This window comes from Mustela erminea, chromosome 1, assembly GCF_009829155.1.
Source record: "Mustela erminea isolate mMusErm1 chromosome 1, mMusErm1.Pri, whole genome shotgun sequence".
NCBI lineage: Eukaryota > Metazoa > Chordata > Mammalia > Carnivora > Mustelidae > Mustela > Mustela erminea.
Window position 1 is genome coordinate 22,859,511 of NC_045614.1, and position 20,562 is coordinate 22,880,072.

A 20,562-nucleotide genomic window follows, 5' to 3' on the forward strand; every position below is an offset into this window, starting at 1 on the left:
AAAACGAGTGCAAGAGAACTCAGGGTTGGAAAATCATACAAAAATGCACACAAACCTGGAAAATCTTGGCCAGTGTGAGATTAGCCCGAGGCTGAAAGCACAGAGTGGGTAACGCTCCTCCGCCTTCCCCCGGCCCCTCTCTCCCCAGCATGTGGTCCAGTGCGTCTTCGTGGCCATCCGGACCATCGGCAACATCATGATCGTCACCACCCTTCTCCAGTTCATGTTCGCCTGCATCGGGGTCCAGTTGTTCAAGGTAGGGGGAACGTACATGCCTTCTGGCAGGACTCAGCTGATTGCTCGGCGGGGAGCCTGCGTCTCACTGCCTGTCTCTTGTATATGCAGGGGAAGTTCTATCGCTGTACAGATGAAGCCAAAAGTAACCCCGAAGAGTGCAGGTGGGTGCCCTGAACACCAGAGTGGGCAATGAGGAAGAACAGAAAGTTTCAAGGATCCCTTTGTGCTAACATTTCAGAAATTTTCATCATGGACTGCAAGAGAGGCTTGTGTGCTCAGCCCAGGGCTGGAGAGTTGGGTGTGGCAGGAGGTGGTTATTAAGGTGACCTTCACATATCATAAAAGTAATCATTTTAAACAGTCCAATTCAGTGGCATTTCGCACAATCACACTGTGGTACAAGTGTGACCTCAGTCTAGTTCCAAACCTTCAAACCCCAAACCCCAAAAGGGTGGATAAATGGCTTTTGATGTTTGCCATGGAGTCTCTAAATGGGGGGGGGGGGTGCACACCAAACCTAAAATAACAAGTAACAAGTGCCCCCAGAGAGCCCCTCCCTCCAGTTGTATGGGCCATTCTTCCCCAAACCAGAACTTGAAGGTCAACTCCCTGGCGTGCAGGAGCTGGCTCGCCCCTTCTGACAGGTTCTCCCGGCTCCCTTTCACCCCTCGCTCCCGGCTCCCACCTCTTGGACATGTTTTTCTTCACAAGAGTGGATAGAGGAGGGATTCGGTGGGAAACACCTGTGTCTCTTCTCCCAGGATGTCCAGAAGAACATGAAGACAGACACGAAACCACTGCCCAGAGCTGTAAGACCGTGGGGTAGTCCACGTTTCCCCATCCTGTGGGGATGGCACCCCTGAGGTCTGGGTGCACTTGCTGGGAGCAAGGCTGCTCATACTTCTTGCGTGTGTTTGGGGTTTCCGTCCACTAGAAGGTGCAGTCGGAGTGTGCCGGCTGCACATGACTGGTTGTGCACCCCCAGGGCCACCATCTACAGAGGCGGGGGCGGGGGGAACACCTCTTGCCACTGAGCGGCATGGCAGCAGGCAGAAGACCTCTTCTCTTGTCTCGCTGAGTCTCTGCTTCCCCATCGGTGACATAAAGACATGGGTCTCTTTCCAGAAATGAAACTCAAGGACAGATCTTGTGTATCAGAAACCATAGAATTATTTTAGAAAGAAAACTGGGACTATTGTTAGTACAAAGTGAAGGAATTTGAGGACAACCAAAATGCAGTTAAGAGGATACCTGGGCTGGTTTCCCAGAGCTTCCAGAATGCTCCATCCTGGAGCTTCTGATCATTCAGTGTACGCTCAGAGCCCTTGCATATGAGAGGTGTTTATCGTTTGGCAGGTTTCGTGTGTTATCAGGCATATGCCGGCTGGCCACCTCATTTTTCTGGGGGTGCTCATTAAACTAGTAGGTACTCAATGATTACTGGAACCTTAGAGTAGAAGAAATGCACAGCAGGAGGAAGACAAAGTCACATGGCGTTCAGCTGTGAGGCCGGGACGTGGGCTGGGGGCAGCTGTGACTGATCGTATGTCAAGCCAGGATGACCCACACTTCTTTTCCTCTCTAGGGGGCTTTTCATCCTCTACAAGGATGGGGATGTTGATAACCCTGTGGTCCGTGAGAGGATCTGGCAAAATAGTGATTTCAACTTCGACAACGTCCTTTCTGCTATGATGGCGCTGTTCACGGTCTCCACATTCGAGGGCTGGCCTGCGTGAGTATAGAGAACCTCCTGAGAGTGTCCCAAGCCATCCGTCTGTCTATCCATCCATCCATCCATCCATCCCTTCCGTCCTTCATTCCGAGTTCTAACGTGTGCCAGCCACGGATGGCTGCCAACATGCTGTTTCTGACCCTCTCGCTCATTCATTAAGAGGTGTGTTTGGTACCGGCCCTGTGCACTGTGCTGTGTCAGGCACTGTGGAAGAAGCAGTTGTCCGGACATGCTCCTCCCTTCAAGGTCCAAACCTAGTCAGAGTCTCAAGCAGTTAGACCAGGCAGGAGGATCTGTTGAATCAGAGATGAGCAGAATAGGGTTCTGAAGAATGGCTAGGATTTTGATGAGTAAAGCGTAAAAGAAAAAACAAACAAAAAAATCCAGCGAGAAGGGAAAAGCTAGAATATGAAAAGAAAGTCTCTTTGTTTCCCTGCTCTGATGCCCATGTCCGCTCTGATGCCCATGTCCGCTCCGGCCCCCGCCACCTGAATGTACTTATGTACACGGAGTCCGGATGCCAGGTTGCCATGCCTAGAGGAATGGCGGAAGGTGGACGGGCTGGTTCTCGGGGCTGGTGGAACTCTCTGATGCATGGGAGAGTTGGAGTTACTGACAGGAGAATCCTGTGCAATGCAAGGACAGTTGGGTGGGGTTTGTTCATGAGGGAATTAATGGGTCTGGGAGCAGAGATGCAGGAGGGAGCCCCTTCCTGCTGGCGGAGGCACTGGCTGCAGTCGGGTTTTCAGCAGTGTGCCTTAGTTAATCAGGGTGGAAGCCGAGGGGAGACCATGGACCTGGGCCTTGGCGCTCAAAGCGGCTGGGCTCGTCTCCTGACTCTGCCCCTGAGGTGTGTGACTTTGGTCACTTAGATCGCTCTCTGAGCTTCCATATGACAGGGACGACTGTAGTATCTGCCTTTCCAGATGGATGGGAAGGTGGCTGGCACAGGGTGCCTCAGGGTGCGTGGCTGGGCAGGGCTGAGTCTATATCCATGTGGGGGTGAATTTAACTTGGGGTGTTACAGTATCCCCCCCACCCTATTGAGAGTTCTGCTTGGTATATATTTAATTTCTGGGTCTATTTCAGTTTGGGGTTCCTCTCTTAGTTCTTTGGAAATCCCAGGTTGCTGCTTATTCTCTTCATTGACATACGTAGAGTTTTCTGTTCCACTAATGCCTTAGACATGCTGTCCCTCCTCTGTCCTGCCAGGAGAAAGGAGCACTATTGAATCGCCATGAAAGGGCGCCTGGGTGGCTCAGTGGGTTGAGCTGCTGCCTTCGGCTTGGGTTGTGATCTCAGGGTCCTGGGATCAAGTCCCACATCGGGCTCTCTGCTCAGCGGGGAGCCTGCTTCCCTCTCTCTCTCTCTGCCTGCCTCTATCTACTTGTGATTTCTCTCTGTCAACTAAATAAATAAAATCTTTAAAAAAAAAAAGTTTAAAAAAGTTTTAAAAAGTTTGAATCACCATGAAATCTTGTATTTTTCAGCCCTCAGAACATCAATCACCAAGTGTATCTCAGGTGTTCCCTCCTCTGGGTGCCTGGCCAGCTGGGCCTAATGCCAGCCGAGGAGGGTGCCTCAGAGACCTGTGTGCATCCGGGGGCTGGGGTGGGCTCCTGGGGAGGGGTTGGACAGGCAAGGCCCACGGAGGGGGTCAGAAGAGGCACACGGTTCGGCCGTTTGGGCTGAGTGCGGGGCAGGGCTCAGCGGGTCCTTCTGTTCTCCAGGTTGCTGTATAAAGCCATCGACTCGAACGGAGAGAATGTCGGCCCCGTCTACAACTACCGCGTGGAGATCTCCATCTTCTTCATCATCTACATCATCATTGTGGCTTTCTTCATGATGAACATCTTTGTGGGCTTCGTCATCGTCACATTTCAGGAGCAGGGAGAGAAAGAGTATAAGAACTGTGAGCTGGACAAAAATCAGGTTAAAGTCACACACTGTTTGGGCTTCTGTCCCTTGAGCAAGAGAGAAGCGGCTTGTCTTTGGCCAGCTTCCTCCATGCCCAGAGAAGGGTGTGCGCCCGCTCTCTCTCCTGGGGCTCAGATCCTGTTCACAGCACCCTCTCAGCCAATTTGAGTCCTTGCTGGGAAGAGTCAGTTTTCCAGATACAGACGAGACCCTGTCATTGTGAAAATCTACCCGACCCTGCAGATGAGAAATCAAAGAACGCTTAGGCCACCTTCTGCGGGTGTATCCCGTTAGTGATAGCTCAGAATCAGGAAGTACCTACTGCCCCTCCCACAGTCCTCCAGGAGATCGTGTCTGACCTCCTCAACCTCAGCACTACTGACATTTTAGGCCAGATAGTTCTCTGTTGTGGTTTTATAGGATATTTAGTAGAATCCCTTGCCCTCTACCCCCTCGATTTCAGTAACAACCCACCACCCCAGGTTTTGTGACAACTGAAGGACCTCTCCAGACATTGCCCAATGTCCCCTGCTTGAGAACCATTGACTCAGGAAGAAATAACCTATCCCACTGCAGGGAAAGTTACTAACATTAAACCTGGGCCCAAGACTGTACTGGGGTCAGTCTCGTTATCTGCTGTCTTTTTCGAACCAGTCTAAACAGCAGCAGGGCCTTTGGCTCTGATTGCATGAAGATTTGAGGGGAGTCAGGAGAACTGCTCATCTCTGGGCTTGCTTCCCTCTCTCTAGATTGAGGACACCCCAGAGTTACTGTTAGAGGTCCCTTCCAGCCCTAAAAGATGGAGAGTCTTCTCTGGGACCTCCCCCAGGCCCTGGTTCGGTAGGACCTCTGTTTCCTCTGTTTGATGATGACATGAGGAGTGGGGATCATTTGCCAGCCCAGGCTTCCTGTGGGGAAGTGGCCATGTGTCTTGGGCTACAGCTGTGCCCACTGGGGCCGTGAGGACAGGGCCAGCTGGGTTCATAAGAAGGTGTTGCTTGGATTTGTCAGGGCACCCCTTCCGATCCCATCAGTGATGGTTGGCGGGAAGCCTGGCTCGGCTCTTCATCAGCCCCCCTCCCCCTACCTCCCAGCCCCTGGAAGAATCTCAGGACAAGACCCAGGCCAGCCAGAGAGCAGAGCCAGAGCTGGACCTCTTGAGGTCCAGAACAGGTTCGAACTGGGGGTTCCTGGACTCCGTAGGCGAGGTCACAGCAGGGCTAGATCCTGGACAGAGGGAGGCTGTCTCAAGACAGAAGCCAGGGTCAAAGCAGGCAACTGGGAGTAGGTCTGGGTCTAGGAGCAAGCAGGGCCAGTGGCTGAGCCGAAGGGGCTGGAGGCTCCCGCCGGCCTGCAAAGGGCGGAACAGCCTCAGCCCCAGAGTGAGTGGGAAGGACAGTGCTCTGGCCATCATGGCTACCACAAGCTCCTCAGTCTCAGAAGGTCCCAGGAAGACACACAGCTGGTTCACCATTAGACACGTGTGGTTATTACAGTCTGGCTCCCAAGACGTGTGTCTTGGGGAGCAAGCCCAGCCCCTTGGGCTCTGGAGGGGTTTTTGTGCCTCTTGTTTGCTGGCTTCCTTTCCTCGAGGTGGCCCTGGGCAGAACTGCAGGCACGATACAATGCCGGTGTAGAGGAAAGGCAGGGAAGAGGCCGGAGTCAGGTCTCACTCCTCTGCTTCTGCCTGCAGGGCCTCAGGCAAGGCACTTCCCAGTCTGGACGTCTGTTTTAATAAGGAAAATGGAGGCACACCGGGTGCTCCTCTTACCCACCCCCCAGGTTGCTGTGAGGAACCGAGGAGGTGGCCAAGCTAGGGTCCTGCGGCTAGTGACGCAGGGTGGTGTCCGCGGGGGGTGCTGTCATGGTTCTCCCCGGTCCACAGTCCCTCGCGATGGGAGTGCGTCCGCCCTCGCCGAGCAGCCGAGACCGGCGTCCTCCTCCCGTGGATGTGCTCAGGACCCCTCCTTGCTCTTTTCTGCCCGTTGCAGCGTCAGTGTGTCGAATACGCCTTGAAGGCACGTCCCTTGCGGAGATACATCCCCAAAAACCCCTACCAGTACAAGTTCTGGTACGTGGTGAACTCCTCGCCTTTCGAATACATGATGTTTGTCCTCATCATGCTCAACACACTCTGCTTGGCCATGCAGGTAAAAATGGGGACAGCCGCGGGGGTCACGTCTGGGCCTTCTGCGCAGCCCCCTGCCCCCAGTTCTGAGGGCCGAGTGCCGCCCCCTCACATGAGAGTGGGTTTGATTTTCTGATGAGTCTGGGCTGTAGTCTGGCCAGAGCCCCCTTCTGGCTAACGGTTCTCACGGTAGGCATTTAAGATGGCTCTTTTGTTTTAAGAGACTGTCTGTACCGCACGACCATAGATGACATTCCCATGGAGCCCGAGTCTGGCATTCAATTCTATCAGCACTTCCTGTGGGCCCCTGAAGCCGGGGAGCGTTTAAGGACTAAAGCTGGGTCTGTGTGGAGTAGGGCAGAAAGGCGTGGCAATCCTGCCTTTACTCCTTACCAGCTGGGCCATCTCGGCAAGGCAGTTTAAGTCCCCTGAGCCTTGCTTTCTTCCCTGACAAAATGGGAAATCTCTCATACCTAGTCTGAGGCCAGGTTTGCGCTGGATGACTCACCCCTTGGGCAGGCCCTTGGCCCTGGGTCCAACCCAGAGTGAACACCCAGTGTTGAAAAACAAAACATAAGCCATGTCCCTGTCTGCCGGGAGCTCTTAGAATGGTTAGAATGGTGGTGGACAATCTTCCAGCTCGTGGAGTCGAGTTTAGCCTGTATTATAGCTACCTCTCGGCACCCTGGGGCCGAGGGATGTGACTCCTTTCAGTTGGCCAATTTGATATTAACAGCGAGTATTTCCAGCAGTTATGCTGTGAAGTTGATACTGCCCTAGGACAGAAGCAAAGGCCAAGGTCCAGATCCACTTCCTGCACTGACTTTAAGAACTTAAGTAAATCAAACCAGCTCCCAGTGCTGTCTGGAAAATGGATCTAAAAGCCACCAGAGATACATTCTCTGGCACGTTTTTCAAATCAAGTGTTTATGAATGAGCAGGAAAAAATATGAGGTCAAGATGTTACTGCCTTCTGTTGAACAAAGTGGACCTAAATGGCATCAGATTTATCCCCAACCAAATCCTGTCTTTAGTCAAAGGCATTTGGGTGGGTTCTGCCTTATGCGTGGGTCAAGTCCCTGAACAGAACCCCTGCTGGGAGGAAGGGTGGGAATCCCTTCATCCTGAGCAGAGGAAATGGATGTCTTTCCCCTTCATCTTCCAATCATCCTCATTCGTCAAGGCCCCCCTGTGCTTTGTGGTGAGTTGACCATGTGCCGTTGGAACCAGTGGAGGTTGCCTCCATGTCCAAGCAGAGGGTGGATGCCTGCAGGCAGCAGGGGGCTGGGGAGCCTCCTTTCGTGAGGCTGGCTGGGCCAGGCCCCTGAGAACCATGCCTCTGCCTTCACCCACAGCACTATGAGCAGTCCAAGATGTTCAACGACGCCATGGACATCCTGAACATGGTCTTCACAGGGGTGTTCACCGTCGAGATGGTTTTGAAAGTCATCGCGTTTAAACCTAAGGTGAGTCTCTGAACCCACTTCTCAAAGGCTGTTGCCGAATCACCCCAGAGAAGCACAGGCTTCCTGTGCGTCTTGTGTTACTGAGGGACATTGAACTGTTCTGGCCAATAACTAGGTTATCACCTGAGAACGTTCAAATCTGATTAGAGCATCTGAGTACATATGGGAAAACAAAACTACAGAGTAAAACCTCATGAAAAGAATTCTGAGAAAAAGAAGCGGGGGGCAGAATTGGGATTTGTAGAATGGAGATGGGCTTGAAGCCGGGTTTTCTGTCTCTAGAAGAGCTCATCATGCTGTCTCAGGGAAACTGGCCTCGTTGCTCGAGCACTAGAGAAACTGCTTTAACAGAACCCGTCAGAAAGAATTCAGCCTCGATTTGACTCTTAGGTTTCCAGGAAAAAGACCTTGGTTTTATTTGTCCTTGGTCTACAGCTTCTTTTTCACCTTTTATGGAAGGTTCTACCGGTTGGAGAGTTCTTACCAAGAACTGTTGGAAAGTTCTACCAGTTGGAAAGTTCTACCGGTTGGAGAGTTTATTTGACTTAGAGAAATGTCACTTGAGTTTAAGACAAGACATGAAATTGTTAAACACTGTTGGACTAGTCAGCATATCGCGTCGCTTTCGGGAGGGAGCAGATCCTGCCCCAGGGCTGGCAGAACGGTGCCAGAGAATGCATCCAGCTCTGGATCCAAACCCATACTCCCCACTTGCTGATGCGAGTGGGTTCCTTCATGGCTCTGTGCTGCGTTTTCCTCCCCCATAAAGTGAGGACACTACCAGCCCTGTTTCACAAGGCGGGTGGGAGGGGTGAGGAATCACTATCTGTGCCATGCTTAGAAGAGTGCCACCATGCAGTGACATGCTGCGGACACGTCCGTACTGTTACTGTGACCGCCACCACCATCATCATCAAGTCCCGATGTCCCCTCGTTCTAAAACTGTAGACGGAGCAGCAAATCTGGGCTGAGCTGGGGGACATTGGACCCTTGGCTTCTTTGCTAGCAAAGCTCCCAAACTCTCAGTTTGTGTAAGTGACAGAATCTGGGGACCCGGTTGTTGGTTCATCTATAAGGCATTTTGGGCCTGAAACGCTGGTTTTACTGAGAGTCGGATTATGAGAGGATGGTTTCGCATACTCTGAATTTCCTTGGAATTCTAATCCGAAGCTGTTCCTTTCTTTAATTTGAATTAATTTTTATGCAATCTCTATCAGATCTTTGTGGACCAAAAAGAAAGGACACTTGTAAGTGATCACTTGGGGTGATTGCAGTGGGGTCAAATTTGGCAACTTATGCATGGCCAGATGTTAACTTACTGTGACTTGTCCATATCTACATACATAAACATCTCCTCCTTTTCCAAATCCATCTTAATTTCCTTTGAGATTTTTGGTTTGCTTCCCTGTCACCTTTACTTCTCTGAACTATCTTTGTCTGGATTGATGAAAAAGGTTGTCTAGTAAGAACATCAAAAAAGACTTGAGAGAGACAACACGGAACCCACCTATGGAACGTTTCCAGATCCCCTTGCTGTGTCTTCCCTTGCCTGGTGGTTAAGCTCCGAAATGTTTCAGAGCTTGCTCTGGGCTGAAGAGAAGACACACTTGCCCATGGCATGTGTGCGTGAGAGTGTGTATGTGTCCGTGTGCGAATGTGCACCTGCTAGCAGGCCAGTGCACCCAAGGGCTCCTGTGCCCTTCTGCCCAGTAAACCGCTGCTATCAGACCGGGAGGAGGGTTTGGTGGCATGTGATCAGACTGGTGGTATCAGGAGGGAAATGAGTAGCTAATTTTTAATCAGTACTGATTAATCAGAGTTTTAAAATGAGTGGTTTCCGCTAGAAATTGTGCTGCGTTGTTGTTTTGCCCATCAAGATAGTTCCATAACATGAAACAGCAAACAGCAGTCGGAGCATCTCTGTGCATGAGCAGGATGGTCTCTGCATTCACCAAAGCCGGGATAGGCAGATTTTATGTTGAGGAGGGGGAGAGAATCCGTTCACCAAGAAACCAAGCCCTTCTTAAAATGCTTCCTGCCTTGTCCTTGTTTTTCTCTTCTGGGTTGACGAAGCAAGCCCAGGGGAGTAGGTTTTCACCAAGAAGCTGGTGAGAACCCCTCCTCTCTTATCAGCAGTCAGACTGAGGAGCAACGTTGTAGAGGGTGCCCAGGAGAGACTCTTCCAGGAGATGGCCGCATGGAAATCCTAGCCCATGTGTCTCTTCTCAGGAAACCTTTGGCTCTGTGAGGAGTCTGTTTAGGGCCCCTTGGGACAGTGTTATCCACAGTGAGGGGCTCACCAGCATCTGTCAGGAGAGATGGGTTGCAGCTATTCTGGGATTCAGATAAAGAAAGCAAGTTGGAGAAAATTCTTCCTGATGGAGAAGAAGGCATTGTGAGGAGGATGGGCTAAAAGAAGTCAGGAAACCAGACCATGGGGACTTCTATATTCAAGGACCTGCCAGAGACATGGAGCCTCCCAAGAGTACACACCTTGAGGGAGAAGTCGTTGGCGGACTCGGCAGGTCAGGTCATCCCGCCTCCATAAGCAGGGAGGGCTGAGGTGGAGAGGCACAGGCAGGAAACCCAGAGCTGGGGAGCTGGCCAGCCCCTGCGTGGGAAGAGCTGTTCTGAGCATTGCTTCTAGATAAGAGAGCAAGGAGGCCATTGAGTGAATTCTCTCTGCTCCCCCAAGGGAAAACCCACCATCTGACATTGACCTTGTACATTCTGGATTGTGCTTTTGACTTGGAGGTGACTGTGCCATCCTAGGCTTTTAAAAGAGAGGTCCTAATTGAAGTAAGATAAGCCCACTTCGCTGGCCTTTCCCTCTGGTACTCCCAGGGGAAGCCACCGGACTTCTCTGATGAATTCTCTTGCTCCAAGGAGGGAAACTGAAGAAGAAGGGCCTTCTCGAAAGTACTGGCTCTTGCAGGAATAAAGAGCACTCCCAGTTTGCTAAGACTCCCTCTTCCTCTTTGTCTATCTGTCTTTGTCCAGTATGTACCCGAGGCCAGGTTAGCTGCCTAGGCTGTGGGCTTTTCCCCAAATAGCCACACTTTGTTCCCAGGTCTGCATTTTGATCTTGGTTCTAACCTCAAAAATGGCTAATTTATACTCCTGACCGCCTGGGCTTAGGAAAAGTCAAGGGTAGTAGGGCTTGGAGGAAGAGTAGAATATTTCGGCACCCTTCTGCTTCTCCAGTGCAGAGTTGCTGCACAGTGGATGCTGGCATTGGTGCCACCAGCCTCCTGGGATGGCATTCCCTGTCCCAGGGCCCCTGGTAGGAATATGGGCTCTTGACAGAGTATTAACAATCTTTTTGGAGGACACCCTCCATTTCCTAGAAAGAACATTTGATAGTCTTTACAGTTTGTCAGTGACCACGTCTATTTTAAGTGACTCATTTTAATGCCAAATAATACTTGAGACCGAATATTCTTCTCCTTAGCTAGAACGTTGCTCCAGACCTTGTGGGCTCAGCCCGTGCCTTCAATGTCACAGTTTCTCGGGGTGCTCTCCTGGTCCCCTTCTCCCCCGGTAAATGTCTACAGGCCCAGAGCTTCGCCAGCCATCCCTGTCATCCAGACCTCTCCTGCCCTTCCTTTCCCTGGACTACTGAATCTCCCCTCTCCCCTTCCCCGACTCAGACCCTCTCTGCTCATCTAACACAACAAAACCTGGTATAGCCACATGTTGCCTGAGGGGGAAAAAAACAAAAATGAGAAAACAACAACAAAATGATAATTTTCTTAGTCTCATGTTCAAAGTCCTCTACCAAACGTTGGCCCATTTGAACTTCTGCATTTTTTCTTAGTTGCTTCCCCGCTAATTCCTTCTACGCTCCCCACCCCCAGCTGTTAATAAGCCAAACCTTTCCATGGCACGTGCTTCTGTATCTGGAAGCCCTTTTTTTGCCTTGCTGTTGCCTGAGGCCCATCTAAAATGCGGGATCCTCTGTGACATCCTCCCCAGCAGCTCAGCCAAAGTCTGCTCTTCCCTTCCCCTGCGTGTCCACCGGAGGCTTGTGGGTGATGTCCTGATCAGTACTTCTCTGGATCTCCCTGTTAACGGCTGAGTGGCTGCTTGAGGTCACAGACTGGGTCTCATGTGTCCCACACAATGCCTGCTCCACGCTGACCACTCAGTGAGGATGGGTGGGGTGAAGAAAGGTGTAAATGGATGAGCCTTTAGGTGCAGCCTCCTGGTATGAGATGGTACGTAGCATATTTTCTGTCACAGGACATTTGGTCAGAGTAGAGTGGCCAAACGCGAATGCTTTTCTATTAGCCCCCACTTGACCTCTGGAAAGTTTTATGCTAGTTAGAAAGCAGTGAGTTATGGTGTCTCCTGAAATCTGGTTCCGTGGGTCCAGCACTACCCAAACAGTCCCGGGCAGAAATTTCTGAGTGATATGGCTGCCATGGTAAATCACAAAAGTGGGTGATTTGTGTGGGCTCCTTCAGATCTGCAGATGAAAGAGACTCCAGGAAGCAAAAGAACCCAGACTTGGGCTGCTTCTCTGGCTTCTGTTCTGCACACGTCACCCCCAATGCATGTGCCATGCCTGTGTGCTATAGACCGGCAGGGGTTCCAGCTCTGCTCCCAGGAGCCCACTGTCAGGAGTGACATGGACACTGACAGACACTCAGAGTTCTTGGAAATCTTGTAAGTTCCTGGCCCTAATGGCCACATGAGTCTGCCTTATGATTTACAATTTCTAAGTCAGACATATTTCTGAAAAATGAAGATTATTGTGTGTAGCAGACTTGCTTGGTGTTTCCAAGCCAGTAGGACAGAACAAAAAATAAAAGCTGACTCTGGCTGAATGCTAGGGACTGCTGATTCCGCTTGAGGGCCCTAGCCTGGGCATTCAGTAGCAGGAGAGCCTATCATTTTTGGCCAAGAAGAGAGGGCATAGGGATGGGTGCTCTGTGGGAAGCCTTTGTCTCGTCTTCTGGTTACCCAGGCACTGTGGTGGCTTTGGTGGGAAAGGGGCGGGGGACTGAGTCGTGCTCATTCGACAGTGATTTGATTACATAGGAAGCTACTAAACAGAGAATCAGATGTGGGGAGAAAGAGAGCCTGGCATTTTCTGCCTCTGTTGGCCCAGTGGCACAGCCACCTTGTCTGAGCCCGTGACTCCAGCCCCCTGCATCAGCCTGAGCCCCCCATTGCCTGGATTAGGGGTATGTACCTTCAGTACAGGAGTCCTCTAGGACTGGGGCACAATTTGCGAGTGTGAGGGATCTTCTGAAGAGAGTTGACAAGATTGTCAAAAATGTTCCAGGACCCCAAATGAGAAGCCTCTCTTGATTTCGTGTACCACAGTGGACCAGGATGGGCCAACTGGAGGATAGTGTGTAGGCCAATGGGAATGATTCTGTGGTAAGTCCTGATAATTCTGGAAAAGCAGGGAGGAGCTGTTCAGAACTAAAGTCCAAAGTAGGTGCGCGGGGGAGGGGGCATCCTTGGCCTTGGGGGAATAGCCTACTATAGTGGGAGGAGCAGCACGTGGGGTACAGCTGTGGGCAGGGGCTGGTCCTATGCGCTGACAAGAGAGGAGGAGAAACTTGGAGTCTTCAGCTGCTCTGCATACCCCTGAGGTCTGATTGTTTCAGGTGCCCAGCTGTCTCAGTGAGGCATTAGCCCTTCTCTAGGGAAGATGGGAATGATCGCCATGCTCTCCTTTGGAGATGCTGTTAAACCCAGGAAGGGAGGGATAGCCTCTGGCCCTCAGAGTAGCCTATGGCAAGGTTGCTGGTCAAATGCCTGTTTGTTACCTATTCACACAATGTAAATAAGGGACCCTGCCACCCCCACTACTGTGTTCAGCACTTGACCCAACTGACTTTTGTGTTAGGAGGCCTTCTCTGTGAAGGAAGCAGTGTACTCCTTTGGGTCCAGGCACAAGCTCTTTGTGTCCTGGCTGGCCAGCATGACCAGCATGCTCAGTGGCACTAGGCTGGACCTCAGAGTGCTGGCCTTGCCCCAGTCTGCCAGCCAGGAATCACGAAGCATTGGAAAGAAAAGCTAGAAAGTGCAAAAGGTAGTATTCATCAACATTTGTCCCATTAGACTTGTGTACACAGGTCGGCAGGTTTGGTACAGGCAGTCTGCCTTTGTTTACTTGTTGGATGCCTGAGATGAGGCATCTGGGAGGGGTGGTCAGCGAGACAATGTGTGACAGAAGAGGGGAGAAGTGAGGAGTGGGTGAGAGGTCATGGCAGGTTGGGTGCGAAAATCTTACATTATTTACAATGAAATTTTTTAAAGTCCAAACCATCAATTAGTGTCACAGCTCCCCCATAATTGTACCTGGAGTGATCAGCAGGAACTAGAACAAACAGCTCTCCTCCAGTTATTAGGAGGGCACACTTTCTATGGTGTCATCAAAGGCCCGGGCTCCACATTGGCTTTCTTGGGCCCTGCATGTGATCACAAGTTCATGGGACCCGACACTTCAAAGTACCTTCTGTTCTGGGTTTCTTCATCCTCACTAAATGTACCCAGTTGTAACCGTGCTTGGCCCCTTTTTATAGATTTCAGACCTGGATTTTTTAAAAAATTTCCAAAACATGTTCCAACTTTTTGAAAAGGCCATTGATTTTCAGACAAAGTTGTTGACCTTGCAACCAGAAGCTTCTATGTGTAGTACCCACCCCTACACTTCTGACCAAGGGTTTCCAGGGGGTGTCAGGAGACAGCAGGCATGAATTTAGCACCTAGTGTGCTGAGCCTACAAGAAAGCATATGTAAAATGTATGCCACATAGATATACACGGATTTACAAGTCATGGTCATAGAGACGTCTTACCTCCATGCTTGTTGCAAGATAGAAAGATCTGAATGATGGCAGGATGCTAGGTCAGTAGAAGAAAGAGGCATTGCAGTGTGTGGAGCAATGGGCTCAAGGCTCTGAAGGTAGATAGTGGGGCTAGTGGAGGAGGAGACGGAAGAGTCAGCATGGTACTTATCCTCAGAGGGCTTTCAGTGGGTTAAACCTATAAAAACCCTAAATTCCGTGATGACATATGAAAAGCAGAGCAGGGGGCAGGAGGATCTGAAATGGTCCCTTCAAGGAGCTGGCATTTGGTCTGACCTTGAAGGAGGAAGTGGATTTGGGCAAACCCAGTGGGGGTGGGGAGGTGGGGATTGCCTGGCAGCAGGAGAAGGGGGAGGAACCTGCTAGAGGTTCTGAGGGATGACAAGGAGTCCTGCTAGTCTGGAGGGTGGAAAGGGAAGGGAGGAAAGCTGAGGTACAAGGATTCTCCCAAGGCCAGTAGGGGCCTTAGCGCATCAACACCGTTGACTATTTTCCTTTTTAAGACCTGTGTAGGCTTCCCGCACAGCCCCCTTCTCCGCACACCAGAGTGAACCCACCCCACCCCCACACCTCTGAGCCCTGGACTGCGTGCCTCACTGTGCCCCTGTCCCAGGGAGACCACCGTGGGCTCTGTGAAGACAGAGCACACCTTTCATCATCCTTGCACTGGTGAGGAGCAGGAGGTACTGGTTTGGTGGAAGAGCGCAGAAAGAACGTGCGAAATGCCCGGCCACCGTGCTCTGTAATTGGGAGAAGAGAGAAACTGTGGAAGGAGCAGGGGGAGGGCCTGCTGACCCTTCTGTGTAAGGGTAGCCAACTTAGAAGGGTCGCACACCCTCCTCTGAGGGTTTGAAGTTGTGGCCCTAGGGGCAAGGGCAGGTTTTTCAGAGGGCTCGCTGCCCTGCTAAACTGCTTGGTCTGGGGCCCCGGGTCTGCGCTGCACAGGCACGCGTGTGCTTGTGCGCATGCGTGCGCTCTGCCTGCGTGTGCGTGCGTGCGTCCTGCGTGCGTGCGTGTGCGTGCATGGGTGCGCACCCTCTCTCACACATGCCGGTGCCCCCCCAACCCCAGCCTGTGTCCCTTCCCGCCAGCGGCCGGTCCCCGCGGCCTCCCTTCGGCCCTCCCACCCCACCTGGTTGCCATGGGTACGGCGGGGCCTCCGCTACGTCCCCGTGGGACCCGTGTGGCGTTGTCGTTCCTACGTGCTCATCAACGTCTGCCCCCCTGCCTGCTCTGTCCAGGGGTATTTTAGTGACGCCTGGAACACGTTTGACTCCCTCATCGTAATCGGCAGCATTATAGACGTGGCCCTCAGCGAAGCCGACGTGAGTATGCGCCCGCCGTGGCCGCCCGCCTCGTGTCCTCTCTCTTGTCTGCACATTCCGCTCCCCCCCACCACCCCCACCGCCCCGCACTGGCATCACCTGGACAAGTCACAGGCCCCAACCTCACTCGATCTAAAACCAGGCATTTCCTCCCGAGAGCTGCGGACCGGAGGCTTGTGAGGGTAGAGCTTGACCCCAGGCCTTGGCAGACACAGAGCACCTTCCGGAGGGCTGGCTCAGGCCGCGTTCCCCGAGTGGCTGGTAGGCAGGGCGAGACAGGCGTCAGCGGTTGTTTTGATTTAATGTGTCAGCAGCGGCACCCAAAGGGACGAACCTATAACATTTTTGTTTTAGGGTGATTTTTTTTTTCAAGTAGCCGGGTGGCATAATGCTAGAATGTTCTCTATTGATAACACTGTCCTTTTCTTCTTTTTTCCTGTTGTGCTTCCTCTCCTCTGTGGCTTCTGAATGCTTGCCCTAACAGCACTATTTCACTGATGCATGGAACACTTTTGATGCCTTAATTGTTGTTGGTAGCGTCGTTGATATTGCTATAACTGAAGTGAATGTAAGTAGCAAACTTTGTGTCCTGTGACGTGATTGTTTTCGTTAAGTCTGGCGCTCAGGAGCCTAGAAACCTTATCCGTGGGTCTCCCTACACTCCAGAAATTCGGGCACACCTTTGTTTTGGAAAGACGAAGAACGTTGTGTAGCCTCCCTTCTTTCCCTGCCCCATCCCCTGTCCCTGAAAAAGAGTAGAGAGGGAAATTGGGAAATTGGGAAATTGAGAGGGACCACTTTGGAACCAAACATGATTTTAGAAAGAAGTTCTTAGGAACCCGTGAAGGGCCGGGCGTGAACTTCCGTGATCATGTGAACAGTATCACTCACTAGTTGGGTGACCTCGGCCGGGCGCCTGACTGCTCTGTGCCTCAGTTTATCCAGCTGCCAAATGGAGTTCATAACGTGTGCCCTGGTACCCACGATGGTTCTGTGAAGGCACAGGGGGAAGCTTCACAGCCACTCCATGAACACGTGGCTGCTGCCGCTGCTGTCCTCATCTTTATTGTGTGCACCTCCAAGTCTGACTAGTGACACTAGGGACTACCCTGTGTCCTGGCTCCCTGAACGATGGTGATCGCATGGACCAGGGGAAGGAGGCCTGAGTGCGTATGAGGAAAGGGTGTCCGTTCTCCTCTGTTGCACTTGATCGAACCCTTTAATAAGGAAACAAGTGCAGTGGCAGTGTGGCACGTGGAGTGACCCCCCCCCCCCCAACCTTCCAGAAGCATCCTGAGGATCCTCCTTCAAAATTAAGAGGCTCTGGAAAGGGGAGCACCGCCCCCTGCCAATAGTTCTTGGATCTAACCCAGGCCTAAACCAGAAGGGCCTAAGGCAGGCAGAAATGGCTCTGCTCGCCTGGTCTGTTCCATTTTGTTAGCAAGTCTTAGTGGGTGTCCTGTGTGTGTGCCCCAGTTGTGTAGAGCCCGTGTCGGGGATGAATGGAGCATGGGGTGGGGCTGCTGTGTGGTGTTGGCTTTCTGCTCTGTGTGGCCAGCCCCGCCCTCCTCCCCCACCCCTGGCTGGGAAGGGGCCTCCTCGCTCTGCCTGGCTGACATCTGTAGGATTGTACTGCCCATCCTGGTGTCCAGACAGCCTGTATCAAATAAGGATGGTGCAGTGTCTCTTTATGCCACTGCTCTGGGGCCAAGCTAAGCCTAAAAACCTGAGAATTCTGGTCCTGGTTCAAAATTGATTTGTTGGACCCAGGCCTCAGTTCCCCCATGGACCAGCTAGGGCAAATGATATCTGCCCTTCCTGCTTCATAGGTATGTCAGGGGGATAAACTGATGCAGTGTTTGTGAAAATACTTGCTATAAAACTTAAAATATTAGGGAGATACCAGCCTATTATTCAAGCGTAGATTTTCCATGGACTAACAAGTGAAGTGGACTGTAAGACCTATCCACGAGAGTGTGATGTATGCCGCACAGCACCCCAGTCCATGCTGTGACAAAGTGGTGTTTTCCTTGACCCTGGGGGCCATATCCCCCAACCTCTGTGAGCCCTGATGTAGGTAAATTCTACTTTATGTGAAATAGTCCATAACTCAGTTACAAAATTGTCATTCATAATGTGTAAATTATGTTTGGTTATAAAACAATCTAATGCTAATGTCAGAACAGCAGGACCCTAACTGGGCTGTCATGGGCTCTCTCCTGAGTTTATGACCAGACATCTGCCTGCTTAACCATCTCCCGATGTAAAGCAGTTAAAACCTTCATCAAAGTCTACTTACATGAAAATTCTGGCACAGACCCCCGTGTAAGTCAGAGATGGTCTATAATGGAAATGAAGATAGAATAAACTGTACTTTCAGTAGGTCTCCCTGGAGTGCTCCGTGCTGAACGGGATGTACAGGCAGTTTGCATAAATGCGGGGTTTCTGGGTACCAGGATGTGGCCGACCGAGGTTTGTTCACTGAGCCAACAAGCCAGCTCTCCAATGCCTCATCTCCCAATCCCCGTTGGCTGGCGGGGTGTGGCGCTAGTGCCCTCAGGTTGACAGCACGTACCCAGCTTTCTGGCTGCCCCTCCATATGCTGGGGGCAGGAGCACACCATGCCCATCCCTTGTGCCCCCGCCTTGCTCAGCAGTGTCTCTCTCAGACGTATCCTTCTTCATGTGTCAGGGGTAGCTTCAGTGGTACAAAAACCCACACTGAACTTTCTAGTTAGCATTTGACTTTGGGGTGTCTGCACAAAACAGGCTTTCATTGGGCCCATTTCTAGCACTCAGTCAGACTTTCAAAATCACACGAGTGACCATTCTCATACCATTTTCTAGTCAGTGACTTTTTCCCTGGTCAGATACAGCCCGAGACAAAAGTTCCCCTCGGCTGGTGGCAAAACCAGCTGTCCGCCCCAGGCCTGTAGAACCCCTTGGGAGGTCTCAGCAGTTCTGGGCTGGGCCACAGTAGAGAGCAAATGGTCAAAGCCGCCTTCTCATTTATTTAGTCTTTTAACACGTGTCCTGGGCATGTACAGTTGGTCAGTTATGAGCACAAAGATAAGAGAGACTGCATGTCCCTAATGTCTGATGGTCTAACTGTTAATGGTGGAGCTGTTAATTCCTCTAGCCCCCTCTCCTACACATGCCAGGTTCCCCAGAGGAGCAACATACTTCCTATCCCTGGGCTGGCCTTACCCCCTCCTGGGTCAGCTCAGCTTCAACATCCTTTGTCCGTGTTGGCTGTTTTTAGCTGCGATAAGTCATCATTTTTTGCAATATTTAACTTGCTGTGCTCTCTCCCCCAACCTCTGTTGATCTTTCTTTTCTGTTGCCTAATTGATTTTCATGTTGGTTTTATTTTTAGAAAATTGTAGCGGCAAGTATATATAAACATATATACGGTGATGTCGTTGTTAAAGCAAAAGCACTTTAAAGACTGTGTACCTGTTTGTGTTTTCCCCACCTTTGGTTTTCACTGAGTTTCACAGGGTGTGCTATCTATGGGTCGTGGTCATCTAAATTGTTTCCCAGCCCCTGGGTCTCAGTCTCCACCTGGGGTCTGGGCCAGGGCCATCTTGGCCAGTCACGTTTGCCAGCATCATCTTCAAAAATAATTGATCTGGCCTGCAAATGAGAAATTTCGCTTGCGTTTGTACTGTTTGCAGAAACATTTTGGATGGCCCTTTCTGTTGTCCTGCTTGATGCCCTCTTAGCCCCCTCCTGCTGCCCCCTGCCCATGTACCTCCCGCATCCCTTGCTCTGACAATGGTTTGATGGCTCTCATGGATTTGCCTTTTCCCATCTGGTCATAACATCATCAAGCTGCTAAAATGTCAGATGATGACTGGCAGGCTCGTCTTTGCTCACCCTCGGATGCCTATTGGTTCTTCGAATGGTAAAATGACCCAGCACTCCATTCTCCCTAACCTGGGCAGTGGCTGTTACCAGCACTGCGTCCTTTCCCACTCTCATTATTGCTGGAGAGGCCAAATGCTTTTGCAGAAGCCATGAGTACCTTGTTCTTACTTATGGAAGAGCATGTGAAAAGTTATCAAGGAGCTCCCTCCCAGGGACCAGTAGTGGTCTCTGACCTGGTGACCGACAGCTGTACTCAGCTTCTGGTTGTTCACCCCTCTTTTCCAGGTGCCAGCCCTTTTCTGGGGACCAGGTCACTGATTTCTGGACACAGGCTCAGAATTCCCATATACAGAAGCCCTCCTTTCCAGAAGTGTTATGTCAGATGTAGCAGGAAGGGGCTCTCCCCGACCCCCATCCCCACACCCACCCCCAAAGAGCTGGTTGTCCAGGATGCCTTGAGTTAACTGGTTTGCTTCCTTTCTGGAAAAACCACATTATCTAAGCCTTTCTGGGAAGAGAGGGGGATTAATACAGCAATTGTAGACTGGTGTCCTTGGTTGCACTTGGGAAGCTCAGGGATTGTTTGGCTCCTATATTTGCTGGGGGCTAACCCAAAATCTGCATCTCAAGAGCCTTCCTGAAAACCCTGTGAGAAGGGGCTGGAGGGGACATCAGGTGCACCCCCGAGATCTAAGGAGACTTCTGGACCCAGGCATACAGTTTGGCCTCCTGGGGCTGAGGTCCTTCCCCCTGTGGGGTTCCCAGCTGAAGGTAGTGGCCCTCAGGGTCGGAAGGAGCTGCTGAGAGCCTCCAGCCCAAGCCCAGAGATAGCGCTGGAATCCCCTCTACTGAGGACTGACCACGCAGCCCTGCTGGCTCTCTTTGGAAAACAACCCGGGGAGTGAACCCTTTCCCACTCTCAGCCTCTGAGGGCATTCTGTCATTCATCCCAGAATCACATAGGGTATCCACTCACCCATGTTCCAACCACAGCCTCCAAAGCCTGCTGTGTTTCCAAGCCTCCTCCATCCTCTGTGGGCAAGATGATGATGCAGTTAACCC

The 20,562-nt window shown here is 51.5% G+C and overlaps 1 protein-coding gene across 18 annotated transcripts in view; it reads left to right on the forward strand.

The window, feature by feature from the left end:
- CACNA1D (calcium voltage-gated channel subunit alpha1 D) overlaps window positions 1-20,562 on the forward strand; it is a 299,149-nt gene that overhangs the window by 235,862 nt on the left and 42,725 nt on the right. For 8 of the 18 annotated variants that reach the window (XM_032322272.1, XM_032322306.1, XM_032322264.1 and 5 more), the window contains 8 exons: window positions 149-256; window positions 346-398; window positions 1,823-1,969; window positions 3,700-3,901; window positions 5,878-6,036; window positions 7,370-7,480; window positions 15,548-15,631; window positions 16,116-16,199. In XM_032322272.1, the coding sequence (XP_032178163.1) occupies window positions 149-256; window positions 346-398; window positions 1,823-1,969; window positions 3,700-3,901; window positions 5,878-6,036; window positions 7,370-7,480; window positions 15,548-15,631; window positions 16,116-16,199 (948 nt within the window). The remainder of the gene's footprint in view (window positions 1-148; window positions 257-345; window positions 399-1,822; window positions 1,970-3,699; window positions 3,902-5,877; window positions 6,037-7,369; window positions 7,481-15,547; window positions 15,632-16,115; window positions 16,200-20,562) is intronic. The other 10 variants (XM_032322337.1, XM_032322391.1, XM_032322398.1 and 7 more) reach the window with 2 other exon arrangements.